Source organism: Dasypus novemcinctus, chromosome 11 (genome assembly GCF_030445035.2).
Source record: "Dasypus novemcinctus isolate mDasNov1 chromosome 11, mDasNov1.1.hap2, whole genome shotgun sequence".
Lineage (NCBI taxonomy): Eukaryota > Metazoa > Chordata > Mammalia > Cingulata > Dasypodidae > Dasypus > Dasypus novemcinctus.
In genome coordinates this window covers 112272951-112282960 of record NC_080683.1, presented here as the reverse complement: position 1 = coordinate 112282960, position 10010 = coordinate 112272951, and the positions used below count along the sequence as shown (strand labels likewise).

General features: G+C 43.2%; 1 protein-coding gene and 3 non-coding genes across 4 annotated transcripts; all 4 read right to left on the bottom strand.

The window, feature by feature from the left end:
* Positions 1 to 7402: 7402 nt before the first annotated feature.
* RPS12 (ribosomal protein S12) lies at positions 7403 to 10006 on the bottom strand. Its single transcript, XM_004483636.5, has 6 exons — positions 9884 to 10006; positions 9706 to 9756; positions 9435 to 9551; positions 8395 to 8497; positions 7862 to 7963; positions 7403 to 7494 (listed from the first exon to the last, which is right to left on the bottom strand). The coding sequence occupies exons 2-6, from the start codon at positions 9717 to 9719 to the stop codon at positions 7432 to 7434; spliced, it is 399 nt and encodes a 132-aa protein (XP_004483693.1). The 5' UTR covers positions 9720 to 9756; positions 9884 to 10006; the 3' UTR covers positions 7403 to 7431.
* Positions 7581 to 7710, bottom strand: LOC111761977 (small nucleolar RNA SNORA33). The gene has a single exon (XR_002795199.1). It is a non-coding gene; the product is annotated as a small nucleolar RNA SNORA33 (small nucleolar RNA).
* On the bottom strand, positions 8043 to 8120 carry LOC111761973 (small nucleolar RNA SNORD100). Its single transcript, XR_002795195.1, has one exon. It is a non-coding gene; the product is annotated as a small nucleolar RNA SNORD100 (small nucleolar RNA).
* Positions 9162 to 9233, bottom strand: LOC111761976 (small nucleolar RNA SNORD101). Its single transcript, XR_002795198.2, has one exon. It is a non-coding gene; the product is annotated as a small nucleolar RNA SNORD101 (small nucleolar RNA).
* Positions 10007 to 10010: the final 4 nt, after the last annotated feature.

Here is a 10010-nt window from a genome sequence, read left to right as displayed (position 1 = left end):
AAATTGCATCTAGTACAAAATAGATATTCCTATGCAAGTTAAAAAATTCCAGTATCCTTTAATATTAAATTTAAATACTTAAAAGCAAATGCAACCAGTAAACTAAGGCCCAGTAATGTCTCCCAGTCTCTCTACAACTAGAATTCCCCAAGTCTTCAAAGAGAAGGGAGAAGAATCCTTTCCTGTGGGAAATCCTGGCAGTCAGCGCTTCTCACTTCATCCCTAAGCTTTTCAGGGAGAGGTCCAATGACTGGCAGCAGCTTACTGCCCTCTGCTGGCTAAGTCTGAATTCAGTCTTTCATTAGTAGGTCTGTGTTTATACAAGTGCAATTTTACTATACAAATCTATAAATACACTTGGTTCACTAAACATAAATTTTAACAACTATTATATTCATTGTACTTAAATCTCAAGAATGTACTGTATCATTATTTCATTTCTTTAGTTAAAAAGATATGTATTCCTTTTGTATATCAAAGGACTTTGTCATGAAAGTGAACAACGTACTAAATGGGAGGAAATATTTGGAATCCACATATCTTATAAGGGCTTATTATCCAGAATACATAAAGAAATTCTATAACTCAACAATAAAAAGACAACCAATTTTAAAATGGGCAAAAGACTTAAATAGACATTTCCCCAAAGAGGATATACACATGGCCAAGAAATATATGAAAAGATGCTCAACATCATTAGCTATTAGGGAAATACAAATTGAAACCACAAAGAGATACCAGCTCATACCTACTAGAATGGCTGCTATTAAAAACAAAACAAAGAGAAAATTACAAGTGTTGGAGAGGATGTGGAAAAATAGGAACCCTCATTCATTGCTGGTGAGAATGCAAAATGGTGCAGCCATGGTGGAAGACGGTTTGGCAGTTCCTCAGAAAGTTAAATACAGAATTGCCGTATGACCTGGCAATCCTACTTCTAAGTGTATATCCAAAAGAAATGAAGGCAGGAATTCGAACAAATATTTGTTCATAGTGGCATTATTCACAACTGCCAAAAGATGGAAGTAACCTGAGTGTCTATCAACCAATGAACAGATAAATAAAATGTGATATATACATATAAGGGAATATTATTCAGCCATAAAAAAGAATGAAGTTCTGATACATATGACAGCATGGATGAACCTTGAAGACATCATGCTGAGGGAAATAAGCCTGACATAAGAGGACAAATACTGTATGATCTTACCAGTATGAAATAATTAGAATAAGCAAAATCACACAGTCAGAATCTGGAGTATATTTCACTAGGGGCCAGGTTGGAGGTAGGGAATGGGGAGCTCATGCTTGACCTATACAGAGTTTCAGGGTTTACTGTAAAGTTTTGGCAACAGAGGGTAATGATGGTAGTGCAATAATATTGTCAGTGTAATTAATAATTTGGAATTATAAATGTGAATGTGGTTAAAAAGAGAAATTTTAGTTGTACATATGCTTTTATTTAAAAATTTTTTAAAAATAAAAACATAGGACTCTAAAACACAGTGAACACTATTGTAAATGAGGCACTATAGTTAACAGTACAGTTATAGTTAATAACACTTGTGGTGGTTTGAAGCTGCATGTGCCTCAGAAAAGCATGTTCTTAAATTTAAACCATTCCTGTGAGTATGGACCCATTGTAAGACCTTTTGATGAGGCTCTATCAGTGAAGATGGGACCCACCTCATTCAGGATGGCTCTTAATCCTTTTACTGGAGTTCTCAATAAGAGAATGAAATTCAGACAGAGAGAAAGCCATGGAAGCCAGAAGCTGAAGGCAACAAAACCCAGGAGAAGGGAAGGAACAGCAGATGCTGCCACGTGCCTTGCCATGTGGCAAAGGAGCCAAGGACCACCAGGGGCTGGTCTTCGGGAAGAAAGCACCACCTCGATCCTGCCTTGATTTAGATATTTATGCAGCCTCAACTGCGAGTGAATAAAGTCTCATTTTTTAAGCCAACATAGTTCATGGTATTGCTTTGTGCAGCCCAGGAAACTAAAATAGTATGATTACAAAAATGTTTCTTCATGAATTGTAACAGATATTCCATACTAATGCAAGGTGTTAATAATAGAGTGGCATATGGGAACTCTGTATTTTATGTATTTCATGCATGATTTTCTTAAACCTACAACTTCTGCAATTTTAAAAAATGATGTTTTCTTACTACAAAGCAATATATGTTTATTAGAGAGAGAGAAAAAGCAAATGAGCAAAAGGAAAACCAAAAATGTCCTAAAATCTCACCTTTCTAAGAACAGCCATTAATACCTTGCTGTATAACCTTCCAACTGCTCTTTTCTTCTCTCCTCTGCCAGCATGCTCCCTTATTTTCTTAACTAAAGACCACCTGACTTGGTGCTTCATGATTCGTTCTCTCTTCTCCATCAATAATGACAGGATCACAGACCCTCAGTGGCCCAAGAGGAACACCAGGTCTCCACCTCTGTCTTGCAACCACATTGGGTTAGTTCACATATAAAGAAGAAACTTCACAGAGACTCTTTTTCTAACAGTGAAAGCACTTCTCTCTCTTTTCCCACATTTCCTTTCAAAGCCACGGCACTGTGGAAACCCTGTCAGGAATGTCGTGAGGAGGATGGTGAGGGAGAATGGAACAAAGGGCAAAAACAAGTAGAGATATATGTCCTTAAAGGCTGTTTTATGGACACTAGGAGAGGGCTTAGAAAATTGTACCTTCCATGTAGGTGAAAAGTCCTGAGGATAATCCTCCTCCATCCAGCTTCTAGGCTTTTCCAAGCAAAAGCCATATTGTAATGCAACTTTGATCAGCAGGCTGTGATGAAGCTTGTAGGCCTTAGATGAGGCTGAATCCTCTCGCTCCGAATAAAAGATTGAATTTGGTGTGCTGATGCTATATTTGAAATGTAAGCCATGGTTTGTTTTCTAAACTTGTGATCTATTTAACACTCTGGCATGTTGAACTTTACGGTAGCCCAAGTCTTAAACACCTGATGCCCTCTGTGAGATTAAAGCTTTGGCCTCCCCACCCCGCTCCCCCAGCACCTGGCCACCAGCAGTGAGTCACACCTCACCCAGCTTGTCCCTAGGGAGGATGCGGAGACTGATGGCCTCTCTCCTGGGCCCCTCTAGCCCAGCCACGGTGCCTCCGTTGCCCTTGCTGGAACTGGGGATGGAAGTTCTAGCCCTCTTCTGGCTTGTGGTTGGGGTTTTCTGAGGCCACCTGGCTGGGAGGACAATGGCCATCCCTCTGGGCCATCAGCCTGCCCCACCCCCCCGCTGGAGCCCGTGAAAGGTGTGATCTGACTTCCCTTCTTGGCCAGTATTCTCCCCGTCCTCCTCTCCAGACCTGAGGAGTGCAGGAAGAGGCCGCCAAAGCTTGCTTATCCATTGTCTGCTCTCGCCTGTCTTGCACCTGGTGCTTCTCTTGACCCTTCTCTCTATGCCCTTTCGCTTCCCTCCTGGCTTTCCTCCTCCCTCTGGCCGCTCCACGCCCAGCTCCTTCGTGGGCTCTCCTAGTGCCAGTCGGCTGTCCCTTCTCTCCCTCTGCCTTCCTTAGCCCAGTCCCCAGCACCTCCACTTCTATCTCCAGCCCCGTATTGCCACCTGATAAATGGACAGCCTGACTGGCACATCGTGAAACCAACTCCACATACCCCAGCCTGCCCCCAGTGCCGTGACGGGCACCTCCGACCCACCTGCCACCTGCCGCCTTCCTCGCCCTGCTGCGCACTCTCCTCTCCCTTCTCTGAGCCCCGGGTCTTGTAGATTTCACTTCACAAACGTCCCTCCTCTGGCTCTCACTCCTGCCACTGCTGCCACCTGCTCCCAGGGGAGCCTCCCTCCTCTCTGCACTGCTGCAGGGAACTCCTAGCTGCCTCCTCAGCCCGGCTCTTGCCCTCCGCACACCAGCAGCCACAGGCCCTCCCGCTGTGCCCTTAGGAACCCCAAGCTCTCCACACAAGATATGGGGGTTTGTATTTTTATGCCCAAGGCAGCTATTGTAGTCAGCTTGCTGACCGTGCTCTAATACACAGATTCCTGTGTAACTTGGGGGGACGTGCTCATGCCAAAATGCCTGTCACCCCACATCTACCCACATGTGCATGTGAAAGCTACCTGTTTCCTATAAAAGTGAAGTTCCTCTTGAAGGCCATTTTCATCAAAAACATAGTATCTTTTATTTACTAAGTTGAGACATTGTGACAAGAGTCATGTGTCCCACCTGCCAAGGAGCAGAGGAGGATTCCAGGCAAGAGTAGGGTTCTCACCCTATTCACTGAAAGCCAAGGGACAGGGGACAGTGCTGTCATGGTCTGGCCCGCCATGCGTGCAATCCACAAGCCTGTGCACAAGCTGCTACTGTTTCAACAAAATATCGCCATAACTCACGTTAAATTAATTACATTAATCTAAATTATATTAGTTTTGTAGGCTTCTCCCTAGCTTGTCACTATTTTGGAGTTTCATAGTTTACAAGGGCTAAATGAAATGCATCAACTTTTATCTGGTTAACACATGTCTATATATTGAAGTTAACATTACTATAAATAAAAGTTGTCACCCAAAAAAACAAGCTTGCTTGTGCTTAGCATATTCCTTGAGCCCAAGACTGTTTAAAAGTATGCTTATCTGAAAAGGAAAAAAAAAAAAAAATACAACCTTCCGAGCTCCATCTTAGGGCTAGATAAGCCTTTACTAAGACTCATCTGTTTCTGCACTTCTCCAGGGTTCACAATACCTCTGCCATTAGAAAGCTTCCACTGCCTCAACTGTCCATAGGAAAAGGACACTTCAGGAAGAAATGCAGTGAGCTAACAGCTAAGTCAGGAAGAGCCCTGCACCATCACTTTGTTTTGTAATGACAACTCTGAGAGAAGTGTGGATGAATAACTGAAGTGAGGAGTGACTACTGGCATGAAAGCCAGTTAGGAAGCTGTTGCAATCATCTAGATGAGACACTGAGTCAAGTGCTGAAGATGTCAAGGCCCCAGTAGAGAGGAATATGTGATGTTGAGGGATAGATGATCACGTCATTTTGAAGCTTACAAAATTTGAGGTGCAAGTGGGGTGCTGATGGGGATTACAGTGCACAGGACTCGAGTTGACTTGGCAATCACTGGAATGTAATTGGACTCCAGGATGGGGGAGTCCCAAAGCACAGGGAGAAACAACAGAGGACTGAGAAGGAAGTCAGAGTTAGACGAGGCTATACAAACCAAGGTGTGTAAAGGCCAGAGAGGGGAGCAAAATTCCAAAGTGTAATGCTGGAATGAGGTCAAGAGGAAAAGGCTGTGAATGGAACCCCTGGAAGGTACTGGGTGACTGTACCAAGACCAGCTTTAGCACAGTAATGAAGTCAGAGGCCAGGTTAACATTAAAACGTGAATGACCCCACTCAGCTAACATGGAGTTGAAGGTCAACCACCACACCATGGAGCCAAGAGTGCCTACAACTGAAAGCAGGATTGCATCCAGCATCCATGTGGAATCTAAGCCCCCTCTTGACATAGATGTGGAGTGGACACAACCAATCCAAGGTTCACAGGATGGAGGAATAGAATATGGATTAGAGTGGATTTACTGATATTCTATTCATGAACTACTGTGATTAATAATTGAAAATGTGGCATTGGTGTGCAGACAGTGGCCATGGTGGCTGCTGGGTGTGAGGAATGGGAGGAAGAGATGAGATGTGGAGGCATTTTCATGGAGTTGTCCTGGGTGGTGCTGCAGGGACAATTACCAGACATTGTAGGTCCTCCCATGGCCCACTGGATGGAACATGGGAGAGTGTGGGCTATGATGTGGACCATTGACCATGAGGCGCAGCGATGCTCAGAAATGTATTCACCAAATGCAATGAATGCCTCATGATGATGGAGGAGAATGTTGCCATGAGGGGGAGTAGTGGGGTGAGGGGGGTATATGGGGACCTCATATTTTTTAATGTAATATTAAAAAAACGAATACAAAAAAACATGAATGAAAGATTTTTAGTATGATTTTGATAAACCAAGAGCAGTAGTGCTTAGGGGTAAGAGGTAAGGTCAAGGGTAGCTTTGGGTTAACACACTGGTACTTTATTAAAAAGGAAAAAAGGTAAAAGCATAGAGGGTTAGATTCAGAGGTTAGCTTCAGACTCAGGAGGGATGGGGAAAGGTTGTGACAAAAGGACCAAGTGAAAGTGAAGAGGATAACAATGTATCTTAAAAGATCAAGGAAGGTACAGACCAAATTCACTGCACAGGGATGACGAGCCAGCCAACTCCATAGAACAGGACTAGTAAGTGGCAGAAGCTGTCATTTGAATGTCATGTCAATCACCTGGTACCAGCAAAACTCCCTTCAGCTGAAGAGCTAGACTAAAAACCAAGTAGTCACTTTGATGTAGAATTGGGGATTAGAGGCAAGAGTATCACAAGGGACTTGACTATGCAAGCTTAATTTCAAAGAACTGAGGGTAATGACAAGGTCCAGCGGGTGGACATCATTACTGTCTGAAGAGATAATGGCTCTTTAAAACAGAGACCAAGGAACTGAGTTATTAAATGCAAATTCCATTCTTCTACTTCTCAAATGATTGGAAATTATTTTGCTTTCACACATACAACCTTAATATACAAGAACTGGTCGCAACTAATTTGGGTTTCTCTGTCATTTCATGTGCCCATTTGTGTACTGTTTTAAAGGAACTTGGCTTCTCTATAGTTAGTTTTTCCTAGAATACAACACTCCTAAGTCCTTAGCTAACACCTCAGTCCCAACATAGCCTCTTAACTATGACCTAAGTTTCTAATTCAACGGTCATCACAACACTCCGTTGAAGATCTTTGTGACTGGGTGACATCACTATACACTTTTTTTAAAGATTCCCTCCCCACCCCCCCAACCCCATTGTCTATTCTGTGTTCATTTGCGTTGTGTGTTATCCGCTTCTGTTGTCAGTGGCACAGGAATCTGTCTTTTTGTTGTGTCAGCTCTCCATACATGCAGTATTCCTGGGCAGCCCTCCTTTCGCATGGGGCTCCCCTATGTGGGGGACACCCGAGTGGCGCAGCACTCCTTGCACGCATCAGCACTGCACATGGCCAGCTGCACACCGGTCAAGGAGGCCCAGGGTTTGAACCACGGACCTCCCATGTGGTAGAAGGATGCCCTAACCACTGGGCCAAGTCTGCTTCCCAACATCTCCAGACACTATTGATAGAAATAATGGCCATCTTGACTTTGAGGATGACTTCTGAACATGTCATTACTTCTAGTGGCCCACACGCCAGATACAATATTGCCCCATCCTTAATCTATTTTTGCCCAGCTTTTGCCTTGACCTACTCACTGTCCTCCTTTAGGACAGCAATTTATTAATACTTACAGGTCTGACCTATTTTCCTGCCCCAAACAAAAACCCAGAGATGAAGAATGAGCAAAGTTTTTTTATTTGTTCATTTCTTGCATTTAAAATATTCTTCGATGACATCCTTGGCCTGAGATTCTTTGCCATAATCCTAAAAAGAAAAAATGATTTCTGATAAACATTTAAGAGTGTCACTGAGTTCTTGACAGTAGTTAGAGCAGTTTTAATCACACCATGCGCTGTTGCCATTTTCAGGGACCTTAATGACTTCAGTGTCCTTAAGGCTCGTAGCATGGCTTTACTATTGCCAGCCTTTTCAAAATTTCTGCAGAAACACGTTCAGGTAAGCAGAGACATTGGCTGGCTTGAAAAATTTTATTTTCGTTTTCTGATAAAGTAACTGTTTTCAAGCCTGCTGAAAGAAACTTTTTAGGGATTCTTCATTTAGCCATTTAACTTAGCATCCACACAAGATTGTGCATAGCTACCCAGGACCATTCCTTATCCCAGGGACTTACCTTAACAACCACACAACTGCAGCCAACTACTTTTCGGGGTTTGCCCTCTCTGTCGATTTTACAGAGGCCTACCCATTCGCCTAGTTTCTTGTTGTCATCAACCTATTAGAGAATACAAATTTACATCACAGTATTAGTATGAAATAATGCTACTGACAATAAAAGTAAAATCCAAAAGGTAGCTGTAAGTCAGAAATGGTGACGTGGCAGTTTTCCTCACCAGGTTCAGTAGAGGGAGCCAGTTGTCATCACGTACAGCAACAAGATCACCTATACACACTCTACCTATTTTGTACCATCAAAATTACCATCTAGTTCTGCAGGTATAAAATGTTTTTACAACCAGCTTTAGCATAGCCAACAATGTTACAGGTATGTGATTTTTTTTACACCTGCAGAGAGCAAAAGGCATGCGTCTCAGAAAAATTTGCTTTTTTGATGCAAAAATCTCTTTAACAATCCTGACACCAGTCCCTTATCTAGCCCAACTTTCATTAAGCAAATACTCTCTTGAACCTAGATAGGTAAATTACCTTAATTAGGTTGATTTGGTGCTCAGCACAAAGGGCCTCCACCAGCTTGACATACATGGGTTCATCACAGTTGGAGGCAAGCACACAAAGATGGGCTTGGCGCCTGAAATGCAAAGCTTTACTTAAGATGCCAAAATTGATGTCTCTACCAACTACTTTTGAATTGTTAGTCATCTGCACTGACCACACTGGCAAAACACATGCAAGCATACCCATAGAAAACTTAATGTACAAAACCATTTCTATCTGCTTGTTACACAGCATATTCTTTTAATTCACCCATAGAAACCCTAATCTTTATTAAACCTTGTTCAAGCTACCAGACTACTGCAAATAACTACTAGATAAAAAAGAATTTACCTTTTACTGGCCCAGACATCGTATTATTGCACAGCATTGCCAAGGTACAAATGGTGCAAAGGATTCACACCAGGACCTGCTGAAGTACATCCAATAAGGCGAGTGCTGTTTCCACTGGATTCAACTGGCCAGTCTACCAAAGTGGATTGAATTGATTTAAATTCAGCTCGTTTGAAAACCTTTAAAATTCAGTTCACATAATAACTCAGAGCATGCTGTTTTGCCAATGTAACCAGCCCAGAGTATTTCAGTAGATGAAAATATTTTTACAAAGCATACCATGTTCTAATTGGTTTCCTTATCTATAATAGCTTCAAATTCCATTATCAAAGACTCAATTTACAAACTGATAGAAAAAGGTTCCATCTGTTCTTTAATAAAAATTACTAACCCCCACCAATCTACAGGTTTGTCAGACTTCAATGTTTCACTCATTAAAAGAGTGAAGGGGTATCCGACACATAAGTCATCATACAAACGCCGTAGTTTTATTAAGTGGTCCCTCCCATTTCAAATGGGCTCTGTATATCTGAGTTCTGATGCCTCTTCCTAGATTTCCCGTAGAACGGATGCTATTCAGAACACTTTTGCTAACACCATTAACACTACAGGCTTTCCTCCTTTGGCTGAAATTTTGTTCCGATTGCAACAACCGAGAGAATTGAGACTGATACACGTACTTGTCTAAGGCTTTGGCAGCTTCGCGGATCCCACGTGCTAGGCCATCGTGGATGAGGGCAGTTTTTAGCACCTCTTGTAATGCAGTGTTGACGTCCATTACACCTCCAGCAACAATGCTGAAAAGCAAGAGAACGTCAATTTTTACCAACCCAGGAGAGACCCCGTCCTCTAACGTCTCAGACTGCAGAGCAGTGGCTTGGTTTGATCGAACGCCCTTAGACTGCCTCACCGGACAGCACAGCCCCCCCCACACCCGTCCCCATGGCTCACCCTTCCTCGGCCATGGCGGTGGGTTACGGGTGGAGCCGAATTTTGAAACCCCTACAAGAAAAGCAAAACGTTAATCAACTAAACGATCCCGCTGAGACTCAAAGACCAATCTCCGAACACAGCCCGAGATGACCAAATCAGTATCAGACAGCCGCATGTCGCGCGCCTTCTCACCTACCCCGAGCCTCCGCCTCCTCCGCGGCGGCAGGGAAAAAGAGTGCTCACGGTCGCAGAACGATATTTAAGGCTCTTCAGGACCCCCGGACGCATGTGCACTCCTGCCCACGAAAAAGGTGGCTCTCGCG